Consider the following 26354-nt stretch of genomic DNA (forward strand, 5'->3'; position numbering starts at 1 on the left):
TGATCACCATAATATAACACCGTCAATATGTATACTGACAATTAATCTAAGTTCGCTAATGTTTATCGTCTGTTAGTTCTCAACCACCCACCAGCATTCCTCGTGATAAATGCACTCTACATTATCGACTACTTTCGATATCGACATTCGCTTACCAACGAAAATTAGTTCCACGAACCTCTTCGTATCAGAGGGCGCTGGCAGGCGAAAAACGTTAGAAACGCACCTGTCAACTGTTTCCAGGGTGCAAACTGCAAAGTGTAAACTATCTAAAAGGCAGACTTGTTAAATTCATTTATATCCGTGATAAACTCGTACGGTAGAAGTTTTAAGAATTACGAAATGGATCCAGCGCTGTTAAGGGAGCGAGAGCTCTTCAAAAAGCGAGCTCTCACCACACCAACGTGAGTAAAACAACGCTGCGCGTTTCTAACCTGTAAATTAGTGAGAAACTGTGAATTAACCGCATTGCGAAGAATTGAAAAATATTGGAAGGCTCTGAAGTGCTTAGTTTAAGAAATAACCGCCTCTTAACACTTTCAGTGTAGAGAAAAAAAAGAGAGAACCCGAGAAGGAACCGATCCGTGATGAGCCGCCAAAAAAAAAGAGCAAGCCATTATCCTCCTCTGCCGCGCCAAAGTTGGACATGGTCAACTACAAGACCATGTCTGGCAGTTCGCAGTACAGATTCGGAGTCTTGGCAAAAATAGTTAAGCACATGAAGTCGCGGCATCAGGAGGGCGATGACCATCCTCTCACGCTCGACGAGATTTTAGACGAGACGAATCAGCTCGACGTCGGATCTAAGGTGATCCAAAAATTTTGTAGAACTGCTTAAAAATACTTGCGATTATTTCAATCAAAAAATAAATCGTGCTAAAGCCAGAGCTTGCATTAAAATTCAACTATACTACCAGTAATTCTATTTACCATTCTTTATTCGTGCAGGTAAAACAATGGCTGCTGACAGAGTCGTTGATTAACAATCCAAAGATCGAAGTCTCTCCAGATGGAAGATTCTCCTTCAAAGCGATGTACAAAATAAAAGACAAGAAATCGTTACTCAGACTCTTGAAGCAGCAGGATCTTAAGGGACTCGGAGGCATCCTGCTTGAAGACATTCAGGAGAGTTTGCCGCATTGCGACAAAGCTCTGAAGGTAAATCGTTCTCCCTCAGGATATTAATGAGCTATTATTTTGGTGCAAATCGTATTATTTTTTATCTTACTGATGCGCAGAGTCTCCAGAACGAAATACTCTTCATAACAAGACCTTTGGATAAGAAAAAGATAGTGTTCTACAACGACAAAACGGCCCAATTTATAGTCGACGATGAATTTCAAAAATTGTGGAGGGCTGTTGCAGTCGACGCAATGGACGATCAGAAGATCGATGAATACCTTGAGAAACAGGGAATTAGGTCGATGCAGGATCACGGACCAAAGAAGCCTGCACCCATTAAAAGGAAAAAACCAAACGCAAGGAAGAAGCAGTTCAAAAAACCACGAGACAACGAGCATTTGGCAGATGTTTTGGAAACCTACGACGACAATAAATGAAGCGGAAATTTAAAGACTTTATAGATAGATGGCTTAATCAAAGATTGTAAATATCGTTTGTATAAGAATAAATAAACAATGTGATTTATTATTGTTATCGTCTAAACTAGCTTGTAAGTACAAAATAAATATATATCTATAATATTTTGAACAATAACTAGTCCGTTTCATCTATATTTCAATTGCCATTTCTTTCGTCTCTCTAAATGATATATTAAAGACCAATAAGCCTCTCGTCTTGCAATATTTAGTTACATCGGAAGTCTACCTAGTTGTATTCGCGACTACATAGGTATGATGATTGAACCAAAGTATATTGTAGCACAAAGTTTGAAAAATAACAAAGTATCAAACGACGATCGTTGATACTTTTTCCGCCACCATGGAATTCCATAGAAAGTGCATTTCAGACATGAGATTTCGAGGATTTTCGCGCAACTTTGCAATTTGCTTTCTATTTCTCACGGCCAAGTTGTGCGAAATGGAAAAAGCATGATTTGTGATATGCATTGATATATTAGAACTGTTCAAAGTGTGTTCAAAGATTAATCTGTTCTAACGCTTGTTAAACAATTTTCTCCTGATATCCACGTTATTCAATGCTTGATCCAATTACATGGGTTCGGATTGTTGTCTTAGCGCGTTGGATCATCGGGATTCAAGTTTCCGCAAGATCTTATTTGGTAGTGGCAATTAAAATACTCCAAAAGCGTAGTATTTGAGTACAATACGAATGATAGTAAAATTAACGACGGTAATTATATCGATCTTAAAGGCACTAGGTCAAGTCTTCGGCACCTTAGGGTATAATAATTTAACTTACGATTTACGCAAATTATACAACCTTCAACCAGATTATTTTACAGCATTAATATAAATTGTAATAGTTGAAATATAACGACGAAAGCGTTTCAGCTCCACGGACATACAGGGTATCCCGTCGTAAATCATGCGTTAGAATATCTCTAATTGTAAAACTAGAGTTGCTGTTGAAAAATTTTTCAGAAAATAATTGTATGGTTCCTAGAGGAACGCAAACTGGTGATATCAGTTCAGTCGGAAGTACCACTGCTTCCGGGATACTGACACGAACTTGATTTTCTTAAATGGCAACCGATTTTTATTCGGCTACAAGAAAATTTACCCTACATCAAGACAGATTCAAACGTATAGAGTACGTGGTATAAGTGGCCAGCCTTTACGCTTGGCACATCATCGCTGCGCAAAATAAAAAATTGCCATTTTGAGATATTTTAAGACGTGAATCACGATGGGACACCCTTTTAAATGACTTTCCTGATGGAAATTACTTTTCACTTCAAGGTTTATTACCACGGTTAACATCGGACTAAAATTAATATTACAAATAGTTTAAAAGAAACTTTCTCATTTATTTTAAACGTTCCCAGTTATGAAATTATGTTATTACAAGAAAAATTCAGGGCAAAATATTTCTCAGAACACGTTCGCTAGTGTTTATTTTCCAGTTGCCATAAGGAATTATTGTATCGAAGAATATACCGACTCGCTATAGTTTCTTCCGAACAATAACGTTCCTGAACCAATTAATTTTTCTTCTTCAATTCCGATAACCGAGAAAAGAGTTTCCAAAGGATATCGCAGGAATTTTTTCAACACTCTCGGATCCTTCTACCAAATTTCAGCTGACAAATTCCCACCAGGAATGACTCAATTTCCACTCCGCCGTTCGTTTCCAAAGCCTCAACGACGACGTAGCTTTCCCGTTTCCGCGGCTGGCTCGGAGCGTCCCGGTTCCACGATCCTCGCAAGTCCCGTACATCCCGACGGGGCGAATCCTCGAGATCGATATCGCTAGTCCTTAGGTAGCGCGGAGTCGCTTTTTCCTCGGGAATAAGCTCGGGCAGCTTTGCTTCCTAGCATCCGGTCGAGGAGAGATTGTTTGTTTCGTCTCCTGGCAGCCAAGACTTCGCGGCAAAGTTCGTGAAACGCCTCAGCGACTTGGACAACCTGTCGGAACGGGCACGAAAGGAGGTACGAAAATAATCGGGGATTAAAAATACGGGCTATTCGTAAAACAATTTCACCGCGCCAAGGACCGCGATGCAGCAGCCAGCCAATCCCACGTGTATAATAATACCAATTCCCAGATATAGGTACCAGGGTGGTTTCTTTTTTAACTTTTTTTTTTTTTAAACGAACAATGATTAACTGAACCGCGATACGTTGAAAAGTAAACTAACAAGTCCGTACAGCGTGCACGTAAAAATAAATAAAAAATAATACAATAATTGGCAGCGACCTCTGAATACTTTCCTACTTCCTCCAGGTTTTACGACAATTTTTTTCAGTATTTGTGACAAATTTTTCGAGTGGTACCTTGACAAAAAAAAAAAATAAAATTAAAAGTTAACAGGTATCCAAGAGAAAATATCGAATACCTGCTCCGCGGCTGTGACCTCGCTGAACCAGCACTCGAAATCCTTGGCCAAAATTTCACCCTCCTCGGCGCTGACCTGCCGCAGGTGAACCATGTCGGCCTTGTTGCCGACCATCGCGAGCGGTATCGCAGCCTCCGGATCGGCGACGGCGAGGGCTTCCTTCGCCCTTCTAACGAAGTTGAACGACCCCCTGTCCGTTATCGAATAGACCAAAAGGAGGCCGTCGGCCCACTGCAGCGTCTCCATGGTCGGCAGCTCGTTTTCGGTCTGTAAATACATGCCACTTGAAGCCGCGACGTGTTCTCATTGCGCGGCCGCTTAAGCGGTTCCCCTTACCTTTGGACAAGAGTCTAGGATTTCAAAGAGTATCGGCTCTCCGTCGACCAGCACTTCGTGTTTGTACCGGTTTTCTGAAACGGAATAGGATTTTTAGGCATTTTTAAGCACGCGGCGTGGCGAAGAAACGCGGGGACGATAGAAAGAAGTTACAAGTTGAGCTTTCCGAGCGTTTACCTTTCAGCGGGAGAATTAGAAACGTTTACGAAGACATTAATATTACAATTGGCACGGGAGCGCGGAAGCGTGCGAAAACGAGTTCGGCGATGGGGCGTGAAAAGTGGACGGGGAATGAGGCAAAAGTTTTATAATTAACGAGTCTGGTGTAACGGGAAACAAGTAGCGTTTCGCTCCAGTGTCAAATTCGTCTATGATATATTTAGCTCGGACGTAGAGCGAGGAATGCGTGGCGGAGAGTCACGGGGGATCGGCCAGAGGCCACGCAGTTGGTGCCCATTTTTCAACTCGCTCTAGGCCTAATTTCGGGCACCGGCCTCCCATTATTCTCAAGGTGGTTAATCCCGCGAACCTTACCTGACTGGTGGTCGTACTCGCCGATGTATCTTCGCGTGAGGAACCTCACGGTTAGGGCTGAAAGAAGAAGAAAAGGCCACATAAGAAGGGGAATCGAACGTGGCTAATTTATTCGCCCACTCTACGACGATGTCAGAATTTTCATGCGAAATAGTTGCCTCCCCAGGATATTAAAATAACTCGGAACTAGCTTACAATACAGACAAGGTCATCACTTATCCGGGACTTGACGAGCTGTGCGATTAAGTTTCGCTGTGCGGAAGGTAAGAAATTATTCCTAAAGCTAGTCTCGAAAATACAACGTTTCTATGATCGTTAGGCAAACGCGACCGATGTCCGCTGGTTTCTAGATTCTACCGTATATCGTGAATGAAAACTGTTCGATTTGGAATATATCGGAATGTCGAACAAAGAGCGCGCGTCTGGCCAACTTGGCGTAGGAATACCTACCGTACCAAAGTATGTATGCGGAAACGCAACGGAGGATAATTTCACGCGGGGAATGCGTTCTAGGATATCGTTAAATCGGAGCTGACAAAAACAAACCGACGGATGTTTTCGCAATTTAATGACTCTAAGATGGACTGGACCAACTTGGATTCGCATAGCGCTAACAATAAGGAAAGCTGCACGGATTAACGAGCCTTTTCGATTTACGTGAGACCTTGGCGTACCGGAATGCTGAGATCCGCGGCTGATGAGCCGACCTTTTTATCGCGCTGATTTAACGGTTGCATCCGGCTGGACCCGTTGACCATACAACTTTTCATCTTTACGTAATAGTCGGTATATGTTCATCGCTCAATATTGCCGAAAACGAAAAATAAGAATTCTTTGTACTGGTGATGTTTCGTTGCATTTTTTATTTATCGCGAAATTAAAAGATTCGAACATTGAAGCTGAGTTTATACGTGTAAAACGTAAAGACTTCCAGGCATCGTTGTAACTTTACATTAATGATATAAAAGAACTGTCCCGCAGCTACGTTAACTTACCCATATCTATATCGCATCGTCTAAACTCAAAGTAAGAAAAAAAACCTGTGCATTTAATCCGTCGTAAATGCGTACATCGGTTTTGACCGCGAGGATTTATTTTTTAACTCACGGGTCGTTATTTTCGAGTCTTTAAAAAACATAGACAGTATATATAACCTTTCGTCGTATAATGATATTTTTAAACCTCTTTCAGCGCTATTTCAATCGCGGCAAATATATATAGATATATATATGCAATACGTGTAATGTATGATATATAATATATTGTGTATAATAAATATTTGCCTACGCGAGGAAATCCTCGCACAATTTGTTCCATTTTGGTTTAATCTACTTTTTTTTTTTTGCTATTTAATACTTTTTTCATTCAAACTTACATTAATCACGTATAATTGACAACATAATTTTTCGCGTCAAGTTCCGGGGTGTAACCGGGAGCTCTGTGGATGAGAAATTCAATTTCACTGTGCATGCCTGAATAAATCGCTGGTGATCTTGTCGAATATTAAGATTAGCTGCAAATCGATTTTCGACATAATTTTCCATCGCACGATTGCCGATGATTCGCATACGAAACGTACGTCAAACTAAGACAGTTTTAGACGAGAAATTGGAGAACGTTGAAAGACAGCACCGCTTTGAAAAGAATAAAACCGATCAAAAATTCAAACAAAACTGTCTCTGTTCGTTCAACAAAAGTCTCTTTTCCGAACTTCTGCAAACCATAACAGTTAAAATTACACGCAACTTTTGAAGTTAGAAACTTACGACGGGCGAATCGTCTCCTTGAAAATGGTCTCATACTGTTAATATTCATAAAACTGTAGGCATTTATAAACTTAGCCGAGCTTCCGAAGGCTGAACCATCACTCGTATTGTTGATAATACGATCTTCTTGTTAGTCTGAAAAAAACAATCTAGCTACCACGTAGAAACACGGTAAGATTCGGACCCTCTTCCTCACCCTTCACCTGTTGCAAAGATCTAAAGAAAGGGTCGACTCCGAGCTTAACGGCAAATTTCGGCAGGTTGTTCTCTAATTATTTTTCAATGCAAAAAAAGAATCGTCATGTTCGAACCTTAAGCAGATACAAGTACAATATTTTATAGAATTTCCATTGAAAAATTTTGAAAATTGGTTTGTCGGAGAAACAAGTATCAAAGAAACTAAACATTTTCCGTTCGTAGGTGTAATGTACAGCATTAGAGAATATGTCTTGTTTCTTTCTCTTTGCCCTTAAAACCCCTGCACGTAACCCCTCGAGGAAACCCCGATTGCGCGTCGGGGCGGCGAATCAAGTTGAAAGTTGCACATATAGCGCAGACCGAGGTTCAAGTCGAAAGCCATGCAGCAGCCTGGTGACCCGCTTCGATGTAGACCGCACTATTTTTACCTCGGACCTGTCCACGCCGCCGCAAAACCTTGTATGAGAAATCCGTTTACATGTCGGCCCCGGGGTACCTGCAACTAACGCCGTTCCCTCTGCAGCCGCGATGTTTGTTGTCTTTGTAATGTTTTCGAATTCCTCGTTTGTAGTGGTTTATACTTCTCATCGTTCCTTCCCGCCGTTTCGACACGCCGCGTATAGATGAAATCGGGATTTGTATGGGTGATTCCTGGGGTGTAAATCTTTTTTATACTTGGTGATATTACCATTGCAATGTTGTATACGGTAGGCGGAATTCTATAACCAAACAACAGTCAAGGCTCTCACCTTGTTCTTAGTCGAACGGATTTACAGGATCCGTTTTAATTTCGAGGTATCCGTGAAAAGATATGAGATTACAAATTTTTCGTCATTTTCGTAACGGTGCAATTTAATTCCGTCGGTAAAATCAACCGACACTTTCAATCACTCGCAATTACTTTACGTGAATCATTACACGGATAACTCTATATTGGTTATTCGGAGCACGGATATTATTAGAATGTAGGCCTGATACCGTAAACCGAAAACACTCGAAAAGAAAAATGTGTTTACGTCGTTCTGTACGCTCGATAAATTTCTTATTAATGAACAACTTAGCAAACGGCAAGACCGGATTCTCGAGTGTTTTATCAAGCGCTCCTGTTGCGTGTTGAAAGAATTTTTATATGCGCCGTTCAGCGACGTTGAACACAAGTTTTACTTCTTACGAAAATTCGTGTGGGATAAATTGGAAACTTCTATAAATACCACCTTTCATCACATATTTATCAGACCCGCAGGAGTAACAACTGTTTGCTTAGCGGACGCACATGTACGCCGATCAGTTATTTCAAGTCCGTATGAAGCGTGAAAGCAAAAAATAGCCGTTTCGCAGGCCTTAATTCAAGGTGGGTGAATATTTTCCGAAAAAATTTTGGAGCGAAATTATCGAACATTTGGGCCTTGTCAAAATTATTTGTCACAGTTGTAATCATTTCAAGTTTGCCGGCATTCGTCACAAGGTTCCAAGTTGATCCGGAGAAGAGCTCGTTTCGACTGCCAGGCTTTATACTCTTCGGAATATTAGACGGGATCGAAAATTTCAAACAGATTTACGTTCTCGAAGCATTGATCTATTCGACTCCGGCAGCTTCGTTGTATATCGCGCTCGCATGGTTTGAAAAAGAGGAAAACGAATCGCACTCGAAGATACAATGAAGCAGCCAGCCTACTCACTCGGTTATTTCGGATTCGCGTGATAAACGTGTAATGTCGCAGTGTCGAAAAGTCACCTGGCCGTCAATCTTCGCACGTTGAGATAAATTTACGTGTTACGTGCAATCGAGATTTTTCGCTTGATTTTCGTCGGCTTGTTTGTCCGTTTTTATATATTCGAAATAATTTGTAACACTCTGTCGTGATAGATCCTGAAATAAACTCGCAAAGGGGAAAGAGAAGAAATATGACGGTAATAACAATATTGCTATGATCAGTGATAATGATACTGAAACGTATGTTACACATGTACATCTATACTCTTGTGCCACTTAGTCCACTGTAAACATACGGCTATGTGTGTTAGCCCAGTCTATTTGCGACTGCTGGTGGCTGGAAGAAATAGAAACTGAACAACACCGAATTTATAGATTCATAGTGTTTACAGGGTGCGAGATCGTGGGCGCGAGCACCTGTCCGAGGTTTATCTTATTTATAGACGGAAATCTTCTGGATGGATCAAGTGATATCAATCCAAAAAAAAATATCACAAATGCCTGTATAAGTCGGTAGAAACTAATTGTAAGTGAGAAATGCGGTCACACGCCATTTCGAAACTGTGAAAATGAATATTGTTACAATTGCGAAGAGGAGATAAAAAAAAAAGTCGTAGAAAAAAAGAACACGCAAATCAAATATATTTATACACACGTCCATACGTATCTCGTGATCCGAAACGACTCACACGCTACAGGTACAGGCGTTCGTTCACAGCTGTTGAATCATCTTTACGGATCAAAGGATCTAATGGACTTGATCCAAACGTGCATACCTATGTATATACCATGCCACGCGTGGATCGGATCCACAGGGATCCGCCAACGCTCGGCTGGGTGAGTCGCTTGCATGTAACCGTCGCAAAGTAAACTAATAATAATATGCGTGCCGTATTAACCTTGCGGATTTGAAATTTAACGACTACTTCTCAAAATGAGTCACACGGCTACCTTGTAGCCGATGACATCGTATCGAATTGCCCAATTCTTCAGGGTAATCGTCCCTCAAATTTCCTCCTTTACAACCCGCGAGTCGTTGCCCTCGAAGTTGTTTACTTTTGGTAGTTCAGACTTTTGAAAGCCTGAAGAAAAATAATTGGAAATAATTCAGACACATCTTGAGAAAAAAAAAAAAAAAAGAAGTAAAACCGTTTTATCGCGATTACGTTAACGGACATTGATTTTTTATTCAAGACCGCGATATCTAGGTCCCATCAATGTCGTCGCTCGTGTTTATTAACCAATTGAGTTTTCAATTTTACGACCAGTCGTTTCGTCATACGAATCCGCCGGTTAAAATCCTCTTCGAGAGGCCATCGTAACGCCCGTCGTAATTTCGTACTCTATTTTCTACAATATTCACAGCGTCGAGTGAAAGTTTTCACGTAAAAAACAGTCGCGTTCGCTCTCTTCTTCATTTAAGAACGTGAGAACGACGGCTTCCCCTAGTCCGCCAGACGGTGTCTCTCGTTTTCTCAATACTTCGCGATATCGGCACTCGAACGATCGATCGCTTGCGGTGATCCAGCCCTTGTACTTTGATACGCGAAGGATGAACGAGAAGTGTGCGAAAAGAAACGCGGAAGTCCTCGCAGCGATCAGCTTCTCTTTCTAAGTCGTAAAACACGCATACTCCGTCTAATCGCCCGAGCCGACTCGCCTTGGCTCGAGTCACGGATTACTACACCTACGATAGTACAATTAGGCAAGTACGTGAGAGGATGGGATGTATGTCGGTACGAATAGGCGTGCGTGTACCGCTAAATTATACCTATGTAAACCTAGAGGAAGTTGGCGTTGCACCCGCCGAGCGGATGGCTGTCCGATTTTCTGATCACCTTCCCGGACGAATCCGCCTCGCGCGTGTGTCGTAGAGACGAATTGCAGCTTCACCCTGCACTCAAGGTATACCAGGCGAATTCTATTTTCACTCGTAACTCTTAATTCTCGGCACTCACCGCTCTTGCCAACTCCTGGAGCACCGATCACAGCAACCTTCACTTCGCAGAGGGAGCTTTTCTTCCTCCGTATGCCACGGATTGCGTTCGACGTCATGGCGCGGGGGGCATTTGACTCTGAAACATGTGTTAGCGCCGCTTTACTCATCGCCCTCGGGTTACGTAAACATCGTGCATGCCAAAATCTGGGACTCGGAAAATCTTTTTCGCGGATAGAAATTAATGCGAAAAGACAAACTGACGCGCGGCCAAGACAAACTTGTTATGTTTGCCGACTCGCGATCGGCCCGCTCGTAAAGATGATTCTTTGTTACCGCCGGAACGATATTTGCATTTCCTCATATTGTCCGCCTTTGCGTTTTCTTCGCACATATTTTCGCGCTGCTTTGGCCCCGGACCCGATCCGGCGGATGCAAGTTGCTGTTTTTCGATATTCGCTCTGCTCCATCCTCGAGACTTCGCCACCGGCGTGAAAAATGATCGTCGAGTCGCCGTTGAGTGATGCGCGTCGTATTTTCGAGCCAATGTTGAACACCGCATGCATAAAAACGTCGTAAGATTCCGTGACGGACGGCCTAAGAGCCTCGCAAAGCGTGTCCCAACAGCTCCTCGTGAATGAGACATCAGCCGGCCGTCTCGACTGCACTCGGAAGAATTTTCCGCTCTCTAATAAGAGGTGTTCTATTTCAAGGCAGAGCTAGGAGATAAAACAACTGGACCTAAAGTGCACGAGGAAAGAATCTGACCGTCGTTAAGTGCGGCCCGCGTCGTTTCATAAGACGAAAACTGTCGCTCGTGGTTTTCTAACATCTAGCATACGATCACGGTTGCGAGAAGATTCGACGTAACTTTCTAGTCGATCCCTGCCAACGAGATAACTTAATAACGAATATTCATGGCTTGGTTTACGACATAAATGGAAGAATTGCGTCAGTTTACGCAGACTGGAAGAAAGTTTTGAGATATTACATATCGATGTTGCGGCTGCACGCACGGCCGTTGAACTCAATCTCGCGGACATCTGAAACCTCAAAGCAACTCCTTTTCTCACTAGAATATTTCCGTCACCCAATATCCCAGCCCATTTCCTGTCCACTCGAACCGTGCACTTCCCGCTCACTCTCGGCTGATCCGTTGAATTACCGGCTACGCGGCCGAGACTAGGCGAAAGAAAAATATATACCCGTAATTCGAGGTAAGTATAAACTCGGCGAAGATTACGCCGCCGAAAAAGCAACGCGAGACGTGACGTGACGGTGATTGTCGCAATAATAGAACGACGTTCGCACACGTGAGTTGGGGAATTTGAAAAATCTGGTCTGGCAGCTCATACCTCTGCTATTATTACACAACGGTTTGTGAGACTGTCAGTTTTTAGAAGCTACGCTCAATGCTGATCTTACCCTAAACATTCGCTAATCTACTTCAACTGAAATAAAGTCGATCGTTCCCAGGCTGGGCAGGTTTCCTATTCCACTACCAATGACACAGATTACTAACCGGCTTTTATGCTCAGGCGGAAGCGAGTGTATAATTTATCTTTTCTTCCGATTTAACGTAACGAAAGAAATAAGATTGTACAGCTCGTGGGATGAAGGAATGTAAAAAGTTTTTCACGTTGGCAGTCGGACGGTTCTTTTGTCCCATGGTCATGATTTTTTACTAAACTATGATGCAAATTTTGCTCACTACGGACAAATAGTTGACTGGAATTAAATTTGTTTGGAATCAATTTTACAATCGAGGAATTGTTTCAATACAACTGGTGAAAATAGATGTTCAATGGCGATGAGAAATATCAGATATTGGTACCGGAAATCACCAGGAAAGGACCAGAGCACATTATCAATTCAGCAGAAATTGGTAAACTCTGCACCATCAAGAATTATAATCCAATGTTAGAAATTTACGGAAATAATTAATGACCACGTAGCGTACGAAGGTGAATATAATTACATTTATTCACTTGATGCGATATAAACTACTTTGACATTGAGTAAGAAGGTTTAGCCAAAACCTCAGCGTCTCAAATCGGATGATAAATTGTTTTCTCTTCATTTTTATACTGTATCATTACAGTGACTCTCCGTTTCGGCCATTGACGTTTCCATTAGCTGCGGGCTATCCGGGTTACATACGTTCACTTGAGAGAAAACAATCTTAATTGATAACTCCTGAACCGGTAACTTTGTATCTTATACGTATAACGATCGGTCTTCTCGTAACGTATTACCCACCTTCAGCGTTTGTTCGACGATATTTTGCCTAACTGGCGTACGTCGACCGCTTCACTTGGCGAAATGTTTTATTCGGAATCACAGTCAGGTGTTAGTTTTTCGTTTTCACCGGGTGTAAAACAACGTTTGCATTCGAAAATTTGTCCGGAAAAACGGTCGGTCAAATAATTTATTCCGATATCTGGAACGGAACAACTCATCACAAGTGGAAGCAGAGAATCCTGGCTTACGTCCGGAGAGATTATGCTCAGGAAGTAACCGTCACGTGGGTATGAGGTAAAATACGCGACCAAAACTTCTCGGTCACGTGTCTTCTGTCAGGACGAAGCGGGCCGATCCGGCGATCGTCCAACGCGCTTCTTGGTCAACGCTCGACTAACTCTGGCTCATTCTTCTTCTTCTTCTTCCGCTGCTGCAAGCTGCGAGTGAAATCTTTTTTTACCCTGAAGCCTATTACACACGATACCGTTTCCCGTACGCACTACGCCGCTCGCGGAATCAACATGACAGGAATTACAGGCTCAACCGAACGAACCCTGTATACACGATCCACGCGCGCTCCACAAGTGGAGGAATTATTTGTTTAAACCACAAACGCAGCGTGGAAATAGCTACGATAACACTGCACGCACAGGCGGTCGTGTTTAATTGCAGCGATCGGTTGCGGGGGAATAATTGGGCGCTTCGAACGGTAAAAGAATTATACAGTTGGCAGACCAACTTGTATCACCTCGCGAGTTAACTGCACGAATGCGCATTGGCACCAGACGATTAGTTGTCGAACGGCGGGTGGTGTTTGCATTTTTTAAAGACATCACTCTCTCGCATATCAGGGAATTGACGGACTCCCAGTGCGAGTAATTAACATTCATTTTCCTCTAAAGATGCGACAGCAACGTAATCGTGGAGGCGTCATACGCGAAACGTCGAATTTTTTGCTAGTAGTAGGTGTACGGGAACTTTTTCTAAAATCCGCTAATTCCTGTCAGTTAATTTCACCCAAGAATTATAGCACTGAAAGCTGAGATTGTCAGTAACTGTCTTACCAGATGCGGGTTGGCGCGAGCAAGACGAGTTGTTATTTTCAACCACATCAGCTAGGGAACCCGCGTTGCGGCAACCTGCCTGGCTCCGTCTTTGCCGACGCCGTGTTTCTTCCCAGATGTTCCTGGACAGCCGGTAAAGAGCCAGTCGAATGTTCGAGTTAGGTACGGCTTCACCCGATCTGCAACCACATCGACGACATGGATTAACCTGGGCGAGTTACCTTTGGCGATTGATCGATCGATGATTTGCGGCTCAAATTGATAAGGTCACTCCGATTCGTTTAATTTACGAGGCTTTCAAGGTCCGTGGCCGAACGGTTCACCCTCGTATTTTCTCTCTTTTATCTCCTTATCCTTATTATTCTTCACCCTTGAAGAACACTCCGACTTTTGTATCAACTTACTGGTGAGTATCGGTGCGAGTTCCTCTTGGTCTTCCAGCACCGTTTCACTCCTTAAAATGGTCAAGTCCAGCTGACGCACGAACTTTTCTTTTTCAACAGATTCGCTTCCGAATGAAGCTTCTTCGGCGACAGAGGTCAAGGACTCGGCCTGGGCGTCATCTTCGAAAAAGCAATCCTCCTTTTTGGCGGCACTGCGTCTTCGACAATGTCCGATCTGCTCGAAATTCAAAGGTATTTGTGACACTGATAGCTATGCACGTTTAGTCTTCACATACCTCATCAAAACTGCGTTTCATGTCTTTCAACAAGCTTTCGATGTTCTGCAGAACGTAATCATTCCCAACACTGTTCGCGCGCATTTTCTTGTTCACCTCAGGCCTCATCATTCGTATGGATTTCTCGAGTTTTCTTATCTGACCTCCGAGTTGACCCAAGACTTCCTCGTTCTGTGTAATTTGAGTTTGGTCCAGGTCTGGAAATAATTATTTTACTACTTTTACGCACGTTTCTGGAAGGGTTGGTTGACCTCAGAAAAAAAAAAAAAAAAACATTTATTGACCATCTACCGCTTTCTTCTTGCCTTTCACTCTCTCGTTTATCCTCACCGCATCCTTGATACGACTGACGAAATTCCCTTCAGCAGGCGGAAGTGACACTCGTGCTCTGCATTCCTCGTCATTATCGTCCAACTCTTCGCAAATGACTGAGGCTCTGTAGTTGACCCAAAGAAATAGGTTAGTTGTTGCATTTGGTACTCACCAGTCACAAGGTTTGCTGTCATAGTGATAGCCTCGACCTTCTATTCGATATCCTGGACCTTGCATCGTCCTCCCAATCCTCCACCGTATCCTTACAGTCCTGAACATTTGTCGAGACGTTCTCGTGACCCATTCGATGCCTCTGCAGATCACACGCGTCAAACTCTCGCTCTGGGTATCCCAAAGTCATTGTGCCGAATCCAGCTTTCGATTCGCCGTCGCAGTTCCACTTGGAGTCCTTCGGTAGGAACGGAAAATAAGCGAAACGAGTTACGAACCTCTATTCCGGAAACTCCTTCCGGAAGTCACGTTACCAATTCACCGAGCCCGAAGATATCGCAGTCTCTTGTGGGGCCCTCGTTCTCCGGGTAAAGCGTATTCTCGGGTCTTGACCAGCCGCTCGGAATGCCTCGTTGCTTGTTCACCGTCTGCGGGCACTGCTCTTCCTCCATTGTGTCGACGCTTTCCTGCTTGAACTGCGGTTCCATCTGCACTATATCCGATGGTCCGGTCTTTACGCCACTGGAATAAATGATGGTCATATTAATGCTGGTTACGGTCGCTCGACGTTAAGCGAAACGTCGCATACTTCACGCACCTTATCACAAACGATGTGGAATATTGAGGACCTTGAGTAGCGTAGGCGGATGAAGGATCTGCCTTCCTGTCTCCAGGGTGATAAAACCCGTTCGATGTTCTGTCCGCGTTAATTTTCAATGGAGGTGGGAATGTCGATTCGATCTCTGCCTCTTTTAGGACTGATCTCGTTACCGGTTGAAGTTGATGACGTTGTGTGGACTGACCTAATGGCTGGCTGTTTTTTTCATGCCGATGCCTTCTCCTGTCATGCCCTCTGGAAAAAATGAGGTTGATCAAAATCGACGTTGAAATGCGTGTTTTCAAATTGGACGAACCTAGTCTTTTCATCCTCCGACTTCAGGTCTTGTTTGACCTTACGTCTCCTCCGTGACGCGTGAGCTGAACCGTTATACTGTTCTGCGTGTACGTCTCCGTTCGTGGCGATGGTATGCTGGATTTCGGGAAAGCTGACGAGGCGGTTGGAAGAATAGGAGCTTGGGTAAGCTCCGAAACGTGCCTCATAGCCGAAAGAACCACTCACTGCTGCTTTCAGACAGCTCGCCACGATGTCGATCATGATGTAACATCCTCTTCCGGCATCTGAAAGAGAATCAAGTACGTCTCATTGTCAGTTTAAATGGATTCGCGAAAATAAGTCTATTTACAGGAACGAGACCCAGGAACAAAGTAGAGAACAAGGCAGGAGATGATGAAGAATACTATGAAGAATCGCTTGACGCATGCTCCCCAGCTGCAAATTGTTGCCGCTTCTTCAAGGTAGCCTGAAAGGTAGGTGTAACTATCAGAGCACTGGTTCTGTTGGAATGAGCTACTCGGAATGTCGATAAATTACTTACTTGCGGCATCGGAGGCTTTGATGAACATACATTGCACAATGAATGCGGTGTACAGTAAAACTGGAAATTTCATATCGACGATGTACGCGTCCCAAAGCTGTGCCTTGAATTTGTGCCGGTTGTATATATTTTTTTTTATTGACAGAAATTGCGATTGTTCGATTTAAATGCATCGATATTCGCTCGTCATTCGCCTTCCCATGATCGGACTTTGTTTCTCTTATCGACTTGGCAAGCCTCACACGCCGTGACAATTAATACCTGATCGGTGTAGGATATACCGTGGAAATGAGGAAAATAAGAATGGCGGAAGAATGTAAGATACATATCTTGATTTTTATTATGCTCGTTCTTTACAATATAATACAAACCAAATGATTCATACAGTTGGATAGGTATTGATAATATATGTGTAATAGGAAAAAACGTTGTGAAATTTTCTTTTGCATGCAACAAATATAATAAGTATACAATTACAGGATTGTGCAGGGTGCGTATGAAGCGTGTACCTCTACACTATCTCTGTGAGGTGTCAATCTACTTTCAACATCGACTTTATACCTAGGCCCGAGTAGATCTCTACGGGCATTTCTATACGCGTCATCTTTACAGGGAACACCGATATACACGTACTATAATTATTTAAATTATACATCGTATATATAGTAACATTCCATCAAAGATCAAACATATATGCGTAATCGGTATGATGCCTGAATTATATCTGCTAAGTAAAGTGCAGTATTAAATGAAAGATATGTCGTTGAATCATTCGGTGCTGTGCAATCACATCCACAGAGGAGATCTACTTGAAGATAATTAAATAAAAACAAACATTTCTTTCACATTAATTAAATAATAATTCACGGATTGCTGCGGTGAAAACCCGCATCAATTTAGAGTTATTTAATACGGTATCCAACAAACTACGGAACTACGCTCGCACCCTATGATAACCAACATCTTTGGAACCAAAAATACGAGATTACGAGTATGGGTGCGCGCTTATCGTGGTTAAACAAATACAACAGTGTATCAACGTATGTATACGTATGCGTACGGAAGTACGTACGTACACGCAGACATACATTGAAATGTGCGTACGTTAATAATAATCAATAATAATAATAATAATAATAATAATAATAATAATAATAATAATAATAATAATTGATGGCGACTTTATACACAAGGTGGAGACAATGAATTATCGAGATGGGGATGCGAATAATTGAATACCATGTACTGTTTCACCGCGAAGGCAAGTCTTGACGACGGCATCAGTCAGTTTGACGATATCAAGACCCGTCGCCTGCAGTCACACTAGCGACGGAGCCGACGAGGGTAGCCTACATAGGTTGATCCAATTACAGGAAAGTGAAAAAAAAAAAAAATATATATATATATATATTCAAGAAATATAATGAATGTGAAAGGGCGAGGGTGAGTTGACTTTGGGTCGCTGACGGTGTTCCGGCGTTCGCTTACGCGGATGATGCCTTAAGTTTGTTCAGAGCATTCGTTAGGTGAACCATCTCCGTGTTCATCTGCGCAACGAGACCCTCGAGCCTGTCTACGCTGTCCAGAACCTCGACGCGCTGGGTGTGCGGGTTGAACCTGACCTCGAACGATCGGCTCATGGTCGACACCCAGCGGCGGAACTTCTCCTTGGCGTCTTCGAAGCTCTCGGCCACGTAGTAGATGGGCTGATAATCCTGGTCCTGGTACGGCTGGACCGCGGTCGTCGATGGCTCGAATGGGCGGTGCTCGCACTTGTCACTCAGCGAGTGAAGGAGCTCTCCGTAAGCCGACAATAGTCCGGCACCGTAGGCCTTAACTTCGGAGCCCTCCTTGCAGAGACCGAATTCGACTGTGAACCAGTAGATGGTCGAAAGTTTCTCGATTTCCTCGTCGGAGGCGCCGAGAGAGGCGAGTCCGATTTCTTGTGAAAACTGAGCGAAGCTGGGATCGGCAAGAAGCGGCATGTGACCAAGCAGCTCGTGGATACAGTCTCTGTAACATGGAAGAACGAGGGTTAGTACGAGGTGGTTGTGAATTGGCCAATCTGTGTAGACGGTGCATGCCCGGAAAATCAACTCCGTAACTATCCCAGCTCGGGATGATAATTTTCCCTATCATTCCAACGGGACGAGAGAAGTTAGTCGCTGCTGGCGCGAGTTGACAACGCCATCGTGTCGTTAAAAGCCAATTAGAGTTCCATTACAGGCTCTGAGTAGCCTGATAATTACGTTACCCCTACCTCCGCCAACGAAGCACACAGTCACCGTGCGACATTGTATCGATTGCCACCTGACAAAGTCGGAAGCTCGACGAAGCGCGGAACAGACAGGTTGAATCCCGAAAGTTAATCATTTACAAAAATCGCGAATTCGATTAGATTTCACAAGTTGCGACAAAGTAATTCCGCAAACGAACTTACGGCTCGGGAGTGTGGTAAGGACTGTTGATGTGGCGGACGTATTGAGTGCTCTGGAATATCCTGAAGGCAAGACTAGCCAGAAAGTCTCTGGCGGTGAGAAGACCGGCAGCTGGACGCAGAGTGAAGCCGGTGTTCTTCTTTAGGAAGTCACTAACGTCTTGAAGCTGTGGGATACGGTGAGCCTCGAAGATGCGTTCCTCCTGAAGCTGCTTGAAGGCCTTCTGATACTCGATGCAGGCATGCTTCGGAACGAGGTCAAGAACGGTGTCGAATACTCGGGTCCAGGTGGTGTTCTCGGTCTCGGTGTAAGGGATGTTGGGAATCGGGTCTCCGTACTTGTAGGCGAACGCGATCTCAGCGATGATCTTTCGTCGGGCGCGATACTCCTTGTCGGCGAAGCCTGGGTGGTTCATGTCGAGATCGGGCTCGTACTTGGTCATCAGATGGTTGCAGTTGTCAAGCTCGGATGCGTGACGTGGGAACCACGGGTCCTTGATGCTGACCGAGTTGTCAGCCAGAAGGGAAACTCCACCGAGCGAAGAGCTCTGCCTCAGGTTTCTGATCAGCTGGAGCAGACTCTGCCTGGTCATGTCCACCTTGACGAGTACGTCTAACTGCATTCCCTCCTTCTTAGACGGGCGGGACTCGAGGTGGTCGACGACCCCCTTGAAGTTCTCGATCGTCTTCAAAATCCTCGCCAGCGAGCTGATTCCGTCGCGCATGCGGAGGACCAGGACAGCCTTCTGCACCGCATATTCTCCCTCCGGTGTCTCCGCGATAGTCTTAGCTAGGACGACCTCTTCCTCGGTCAACCCAGAGTCTGCGTAACCAAGAGAAAAAAAAATACCTCGTCAGATGTAAAGACAGCTAGAGCCAATCTACCAAGCGCAACGATTTCTCCCCGGTGCAGTCTGAGCCGAGAGCTATGCTTCGAGAGATAGCCCGCAAGTTCGAATCCATTTACTCGAGTCAAACGCCAAGTCGTCGGAACCTGAGCGCCCCGAGGCTCAGTAACTGGCAGGGGTGGAATATCGGTGCAAGTATGTATATACGTGTCGGCATACGGACGTAGAAATACGTATAGCGGGAGAGAAATGGAGAGGTGAAAATCTAAATGCACGACGGCTGCCGTAAGTCGGCGTAATTCAGCGAAGTGCCGGGCACTCGGCCGGATGCCGACAATGGGGCCGTTTCACCCTCCATTTCCTTCCTCCCGCTTAGCCTCCGCCACCTCCTCCGCCTGTTGCAGCTCAATGGAATTTTTTCGCGGAAAAACGAGAATGAGAAAGTGGGCGGAAGGGGTGGGCGTAAGTGCAGGCGGGTAGGTACGTACCGACATTATAAGAATTAGGACCACTTACCGTCGTCGTCTGGTTTTCCCTCGCTATCCGACGAGGAAGCCTCGGCCTTGGCCTCTGCAAGTCAAAGAAATAACGAACACGTTCAAACACACATGCGTCTCATGCCAGGGTGGGAATCGAATTTGGTACCCGGGTAAGTAAAACAATGGGCCGAGATTTCCAAGCTTACCTTCTTCCTTGGCGGCGCAGGACAGCGTCTCCCCTTGTTCATCGTCGCTTGACGAGGCGTCGTTGTAATGCTCGTCTTGCGGCAGTTGCTCCTGAGAGCAAATGATTGCCTGATCTGCGCTCGAATCTATTAAAACATCAAACACAACCATGCAAAAACGGGCGTGCAAAATCATAATGTGTCTGTATCTATACTGTAGATGCAGTAGGGTCGTGACGTCTTTATGTCAAACTCTTTTAGAATCACAGAACAACTGGGGAAATAACAACACTGAACGTCTAAACGCAATATTGAAAGAAAGCAGGAGTACGACATGCTTGGGAAAAACAGAAGAGAAAAACTTACCATTGGCTCGTTGACGGGCCTCCTCAAGCACACATTGCTTCGTTTGCTTCACTACCAAAGTCTCGAATCGAGCGTCGTCTACCAGAGAACGGCGACGTGCTGGATAGCCGTTCTGTAGCAAACGTAAAAGAGAATTTTTTAAACGGATGCTAAAAACGATCCGATCTTTGACGCGTCCGATAATTATTCGACCATCTCAAAAATGCTCGTGAAATCGAAGCATTCGCAACGAATGCCGCATTTCGGTCGGTCCAAGTTATCGTAGTTCGGGAACAATTGCGTTTCCGTAGATGATTAGAGACAGTTAAGAATGGCTGGAGCCGAATCGAGTCTGCAAAGTCGAAAGGAAGGCGCGAAACTTTCGTCTTTGCGAGAGCAGTCTGGCGCTGAAGGATCGGAAATGAAGTAATATGCTTTAAAGAAGTACAAAGCGTCGGAGGTCGAGCTTGAGACCAAAGAAGAGACGGCACCGGAGGCAGGTGGGAAGCGGTGAGGCATAAATTTGACTACATGGCTGCAGGGCTAACGCGGTCACGCTGGAAGCCCGCAAAGACTGAAAACACCGGGGATGGTATTTATTATCTTTACGCCCACCCCGCCGAGTCTACAAGACTTTTGGATCTGACGCGGCCCTTTCACATATCGCTTATTTTCCTCTCCATTTTCAAATGCGCGACGCCGCTCGAGCGACTGAAAACAGGTACGTTGTCTTCACCTGCGAAGTGGTTAGCAATTGACATGGATCTAGGCAATGTTTAGCAATTCTTCAACGCTCGCGTAAACTGGGCCAAGTACTTCGCGGTCGAATGGTTGTCCGATGAGCGGCTACTGCACACGCAATTGCGTAACGCGATGCAGGTACGCGGGTTATCTCCTGCCGTGAACTACAAATCGGTGAGTCACTTTCGTTCGACCGTTGCGAAGGGACTCGTCGCGGGAATTCTCTTGTGCGTCTCGTTCCAGCGCAATTCGATGACTGCGTAGAAAAATCCCGTTCTTCTGAAAAAACGACGAAGCATCGTGCCGACCGTTAACCACGCAGGAATGTCGTCGCCGACCTTGGGAACACCCCCCTCAATATCATCCGCGTCAACAACACAGCTTGCGCTTGCGATGGAGCCGATTTTTCTTTTCACGCAAAACCCGATCACCACCAAATTTTCACGTGTCGTTTCCCCCCGTCTTTCAGCCGGTTACCTATGCGCTGAAACTCTTCTTCCAGCCTCGCCGCAACTCGGCTGCCTTCACCCTATTATCCTTTAACAGCCCACGTGTGAATCATTAATTGTATAATTACCGTCCGCCGCGAACTCGGGCCTGTTGGACTTTAATGATCGTTTTCTCGGCCGTGTGCGAACTTGTCCGACACAAGTTGAGAAAAGAGATACAACGAGCCGCGTACCGATCGGAAGAATATCAATCCCACTCGTTCCGATATCGCGATCATGGAGATTTAATTGCAGCGATAAATATCGCCGAGCGTAGCACCGAGGTGCGTATGTTAATCGGAGTAAGACGGTAGTTATTCGCCGGTGGGTATACCGTGCTCGTAAGAAACAAATCATGCGGCATAATCGAGAGCAACACAAGTCGCGGCGTTACAGCCGCGGCGAGCCTCCGACAGGATAACGGTGTTCAAATGTTCAGGGTCTCGGTAGTGACTGCTCTTGCACGCCACTCCGTTACAATCGTTTCACGCTCATAATTATAACACGTCCGTAATTATCATGCCGACAAGGCCGATCGATTTCTCAATCGATAATTAGATCCTACGAGCCAGCCTGTTTGCGACATTACAATAATACGACATCACCTTCACCTTTACGTTGTAACCCCGGCGACTTCGGAACCTTTCGCAAGGACGCGACGCCGGTCGCTCTGCTCGATATTCGCGACGACGATATGAAAGGACCGACGGATGTCACTTGTCCTTGAATTTTTGAACTTGACTCGCTCGAGCACCGACAAACATTAGCGAATGGCACGGCACGGGATACTCGACGCAACATCCGACGGACGATTACCGCGGTCGGTGCATCGCCGCGATGCGGACTTGCGAAAGATCGCACGGAGCCCGTGAGTCATATTTTCGCATCGCGGAATGTTGTTGCAAAAATATCTTCAAGAACGAGAGAAGGGATGGAAGAAAACAAATTCTATAGGCAAAAACCCGCCAGACCGATGATGCGCTTAATCCCAAGGGTGTCAAAAAACCACGATATAAACAAATATAAATGAATGCAACTCAGCCCAAGTCTGCCCCGACAAATCCGACAAATTAATTGGCTATAAAATCTACGTGTTATTCGAATAAATTAACCTTGTTCCATCCCGTGATCAAAGTATTAAAATTCTACGCGATCAGCTGTGAGAGTGTTTTGAATATTTATGTAATGTGTCTACGTTTCGTGACCAAACATTTTTTTTTTTTTTCTTTCAACTTCAGCTCGATGTCGGTTCAAGCGGTTTGACTCTTCGGATACTGGAATTTCATCTCCATCCCGATACGCCTGATAACGATCAATTTTCGCGCGTGACCGAATACTCGACTCGACGCTGACCTAGCCCACTGCAGGGAAGCTGGTTATGCCGATGGAAAGCGAGTTTACGAAATGACAGATAAGAAAGAATCCACGGTATTCCCGGTTGGAGAATCGAAGTCTCCTGTCCGAGAAGAGTGTTACACAGAGGCGAGGCGCTCGCTTGATTGTTAACGTGGCGATCGTCGATGAGACTCGGTTAGTTAATTCACGGATAACCTGGTGAACGAGGAGATTGGCTGAGGGGTTGGGGAATTTTATACGTACCTCAATGCTATAGGATTTCTTGATGGCGAACATTTCACGGTTCTTTTGGGCAGCGGCGACGGCCATCATGTCGTTTTATCGATAGTAAAACTTGACGGTGACGGAAGACAAAAGTAATTTGTAGATTAGCACAGGTAAAAACCGGTGGTAGGTAGCACGGGTTGTTCGACGGTGAGACGAGTGGCGAAACTTGGATGCAAAACTTCGACTGTCGGCCTGATTCCTGCTTCTTTCAAGATTCACTGCCGATCTTGATAACTCGGTGGATTTTCCGTTTGACGAGATGTCGGCGCGCGGTGTCTAGGAACTTTACTAATTGCGACCACAAACAGTGACTGGTGCTTGTCTGTCGCAAGGTGATTTACTACCAAGTTCAAAATACTCCGCACGATCTACCTCGAAATCTCGAGCGTTACGAGCTTGCCTTCGGGTGAAGCTAACGAGCGAATGTGCGGTTGGGGCGGTTGGTCGCAGCATATAAACGCTGCCTCCCTTCACCGCGACTCCTGGGGTCAGGGGTGCCCCCCACCCTGGGTTTCGGGTGTCCGTACCTGACAGCCCCGCGGCGCCGCGACGCCGACACGCGGTGCTCCCGCATTTCGTAACCCGACTCGCGACGGCGCGCTCGCAAAGGACGAACGCGATTGGTCCGGACCCGGGGGATCCCGCGTGACTCACGATCAGGAACGGGGGACGCGTGCGGGTGCCCCACTATCGGCATCCCTCGGGGGGCGGTCCGAATCGACGTTAAGATACGTTAAAACAGGTTAAAACCGAAAATGTATTGGCTACGACAGCCTTCGACGACGTCGCTCGACCCAAACAAGAAATACACGCTCCGTACGTCTCAGTCACAGTTTTCGCACCTTGTCGGTCAGGGTGAATTTGTAAATTTTCAGGAACCGCTTGGGCGGAAGAAACTTTTTGCCAAACTGACGGTACCCTAAACCCTTACTCCGCGGTTGAGGCTTCGCCTTCGTCATTTAACGCACGTTCTCTGAAAAATACACCAATATTCGAGAAAACTACCGTACCTTCTCTTTGTTTCACCTGTGAACACGGCTGTCATAATTTTAACGAAACTAGAAAAACAATCGGTCAACTTTACAATCGGAACTATCGTTTCATTCCGCAACAATGGGCAATACTGCATATATGTGAAAAAATGTCGCGACATTCGTCAGACGTCGAGCGAATAAATCACTCTGCTGAACAGGTGTGCGGTTAAAGTGTACAAGTCGTGCCGTTTATTCACTTCACATAATGTTTTTATTTACCAATAACTAATTTTCAAAGTAATTTATTTCAGTCTGTCCAATTTCGAGGATACCTTGTTTTAATGATCAATTTCTGTCACCCTCTTTAGGTCAAGTTCGATCGGACCGAGCCGCGATGTTCGCTCTGTGTACAAAATAATCGTGCCGAACGTGCAAATCAGTTGATCGCGTTCAGATACTCACGTAGCCCAAACAGCCGTGACATTACGTCTATCCAAGCTGATCAACCGGCTCAGCTGGCGAAACGTTTTCACCGTCGATGAAATTCGATCATTTATAATTTGGGAAGCGATGCTTTCGAGCTTAAAGATCCATCTGGGACTCTTTTCAGCTCGGTTTTGAACTCGCGTTCGACAACCGGATTTTCGAATGCAGTTTTTGCACCAGCGCGATCCGCTACTTGATTACAAAATAATCGTTATGTCGAGCAGTAAAGCATTTCAGACGGGAATTATCCCATAAAAATCGTACACCAGGTGTTGAGTCATACGCGTCTCGCTAATTCTCCTTCGGTGTTGTGCATTTATCCCCACTCATTGCTCCCTCGACTCTCCGTAATTTCATCCGATGGCTATAATTAAACTCCAACAGCGAAAAGTATTTCATCTTCATGAATATACAAAGATTGGCATGCTTGTTCCGAAAATCATCTTCGAATCAATTATCAATTCGACCATGCAACCGTCACAGGCGTATCGTAACTCGAGTTTCTCAGCTTTCCGTGTTTCTCTTTTTCCTCGTGCGACACGTTGCGCACCTTGACCGGGAAAATCTTCTCGCTGTAGATTTATGATTTTTCAACCGCGACTCCCGGATAAACATATGCGGCCGGAGGAGCTACTCGGATAAATTTACCATAGGAATGTAACGGCCAGGTGAGCGAAGCTGTATTCGGTCCGTCGCGTAAGACTGAATTTCTTGGGCCACGGATCTCTCGAGGCTGATTAAAAAACAAGTCACGTTTCATTAGCTGCTTCCCGACTCGATATCATCCACGGTACTTCGACTCGGATCCATCTAAGCATCTAAACATGACGGTCCAGTCTGAGGATTCGCGAATCTTGGGTGTCGCCTCGCAATCACTCGTCGCTCGTGAGATGTCTCTATTTTACGATCAAGATCTCGGCAAGCGAGCGATGCTGATAAATTGCTATGGAGAAAATCGGCGGTTCATGGACCGCGGAAGGCGCGAGCGAGTCCCTCTCTGCAAACAGTCCGATTCGATTCCGCAAGGTTCCAGGGAAAAAAACACCGATTGTTAACCGGTCGATGGTCAAATATTTACCGAGTCGAGGCGTGTGATCGGTCCAGGGTATCAATTAGCGACAATAATCGAGAGTAAATACCGGAGGTAGATATCAATTTCCTCAATAATTAATTCCGGGATCAAATATTACCGTACACAGACGATCGGCACCGTACGAAAGTGCTAACGAGCCGTACCTACCTACACAACACCATCAGCCTTGAGGTTTCTCTGTAACGCAGGTGAATTACTTATACACCTGTGTATTCATATCCATCGGATAAAATCGGTTGACCAGCCGAAAATCCAACGTATTTATTAATCAACGTATTTATCAAATTGC

General features: G+C 45.0%; 4 protein-coding genes across 5 annotated transcripts; 1 reads left to right on the plus strand and 3 right to left on the minus strand.

The window, feature by feature from the left end:
- Positions 1-206: 206 nt before the first annotated feature.
- On the plus strand, positions 207-1891 carry LOC124299345 (transcription initiation factor IIE subunit beta). Its single transcript, XM_046752520.1, has 4 exons — positions 207-404; positions 544-808; positions 949-1158; positions 1239-1891. The coding sequence occupies exons 1-4, from the start codon at positions 343-345 to the stop codon at positions 1557-1559; spliced, it is 858 nt and encodes a 285-aa protein (XP_046608476.1). The 5' UTR covers positions 207-342; the 3' UTR covers positions 1560-1891.
- LOC124299346 (ras-related and estrogen-regulated growth inhibitor) lies at positions 1616-13291 on the minus strand. 2 transcript variants are annotated; one of them, XM_046752521.1, is made up of 6 exons: positions 12723-13287; positions 10486-10602; positions 4850-4906; positions 4316-4389; positions 3980-4246; positions 1616-3548 (listed from the first exon to the last, which is right to left on the minus strand). In XM_046752521.1, the coding sequence occupies exons 2-6, from the start codon at positions 10580-10582 to the stop codon at positions 3393-3395; spliced, it is 651 nt and encodes a 216-aa protein (XP_046608477.1). In that variant the 5' UTR covers positions 10583-10602; positions 12723-13287; the 3' UTR covers positions 1616-3392. The 2 variants fall into 2 exon arrangements, with proteins under 2 accessions (XP_046608477.1, XP_046608478.1); XM_046752522.1 differs by lacking the exon at positions 4850-4906 and having other exon boundaries at positions 12723-13291.
- Positions 13292-14764: 1473 nt separating this feature from the next.
- Positions 14765-16394, minus strand: LOC124297839 (uncharacterized). Its single transcript, XM_046749160.1, has 6 exons — positions 16367-16394; positions 16175-16291; positions 15845-16109; positions 15529-15783; positions 15245-15452; positions 14765-15168 (listed from the first exon to the last, which is right to left on the minus strand). The coding sequence occupies exons 1-6, from the start codon at positions 16392-16394 to the stop codon at positions 14950-14952; spliced, it is 1092 nt and encodes a 363-aa protein (XP_046605116.1). The 3' UTR covers positions 14765-14949.
- A 289-nt stretch (positions 16395-16683) lies between these two features.
- On the minus strand, positions 16684-23943 carry LOC124299343 (tyrosine 3-monooxygenase). Its single transcript, XM_046752519.1, has 6 exons — positions 23489-23943; positions 20682-20793; positions 20337-20462; positions 20168-20221; positions 18807-19626; positions 16684-18379 (listed from the first exon to the last, which is right to left on the minus strand). Exons 1-6 carry the CDS (start codon positions 23555-23557, stop codon positions 17851-17853), a joined length of 1710 nt encoding a protein of 569 aa, XP_046608475.1. The 5' UTR covers positions 23558-23943; the 3' UTR covers positions 16684-17850.
- Between the last annotated feature and the right edge of the window lie 2411 nt (positions 23944-26354).

The sequence above is a fragment of the Neodiprion virginianus genome, chromosome 2 (assembly GCF_021901495.1).
Source record: "Neodiprion virginianus isolate iyNeoVirg1 chromosome 2, iyNeoVirg1.1, whole genome shotgun sequence".
Classification (NCBI taxonomy): Eukaryota; Metazoa; Arthropoda; class Insecta; order Hymenoptera; family Diprionidae; genus Neodiprion; species Neodiprion virginianus.

Bases quoted from the DNA above. Each gene is read 5' to 3' on its own strand.
- LOC124299345 (XM_046752520.1), top strand. From the start codon at position 343: ATGGATCCAGCGCTGTTAAGGGAGCGAGAGCTCTTCAAAAAGCGAGCT. The intron at 809-948 runs GTGATCCAAAAA...TTATTCGTGCAG, and splicing joins AGCTCGACGTCGGATCTAAG to GTAAAACAATGGCTGCTGAC. The intron at 1,159-1,238 runs GTAAATCGTTCT...ACTGATGCGCAG, and splicing joins ATTGCGACAAAGCTCTGAAG to AGTCTCCAGAACGAAATACT.
- LOC124299346 (XM_046752521.1), bottom strand. From the start codon at position 10,582: ATGACGTCGAACGCAATCCGTGGCATACGGAGGAAGAAAAGCTCCCTC. The intron at 4,390-4,849 runs GTAAGGTTCGCG...ATTCCGTTTCAG, and splicing joins CGAGTACGACCACCAGTCAG to AAAACCGGTACAAACACGAA. The intron at 3,549-3,979 runs GTATTCGATATT...CCGTTCCGACAG, and splicing joins AGGTCACAGCCGCGGAGCAG to GTTGTCCAAGTCGCTGAGGC.
- LOC124297839 (XM_046749160.1), bottom strand. From the start codon at position 16,394: ATGTTCATCAAAGCCTCCGATGCCGCAA. The intron at 15,453-15,528 runs GTGCGTGAAGTA...CATTTATTCCAG, and splicing joins TCCACATCGTTTGTGATAAG to TGGCGTAAAGACCGGACCAT. The intron at 15,169-15,244 runs GTAACGTGACTT...TTCCTACCGAAG, and splicing joins TCTTCGGGCTCGGTGAATTG to GACTCCAAGTGGAACTGCGA.
- LOC124299343 (XM_046752519.1), bottom strand. From the start codon at position 23,557: ATGATGGCCGTCGCCGCTGCCCAAAAGAACCGTGAAATGTTCGCCATC. The intron at 20,222-20,336 runs GTAAGCTTGGAA...TTTGACTTGCAG, and splicing joins CTGCGCCGCCAAGGAAGAAG to AGGCCAAGGCCGAGGCTTCC. The intron at 19,627-20,167 runs GTAAGTGGTCCT...TTGGTTACGCAG, and splicing joins GGGAAAACCAGACGACGACG to ACTCTGGGTTGACCGAGGAA.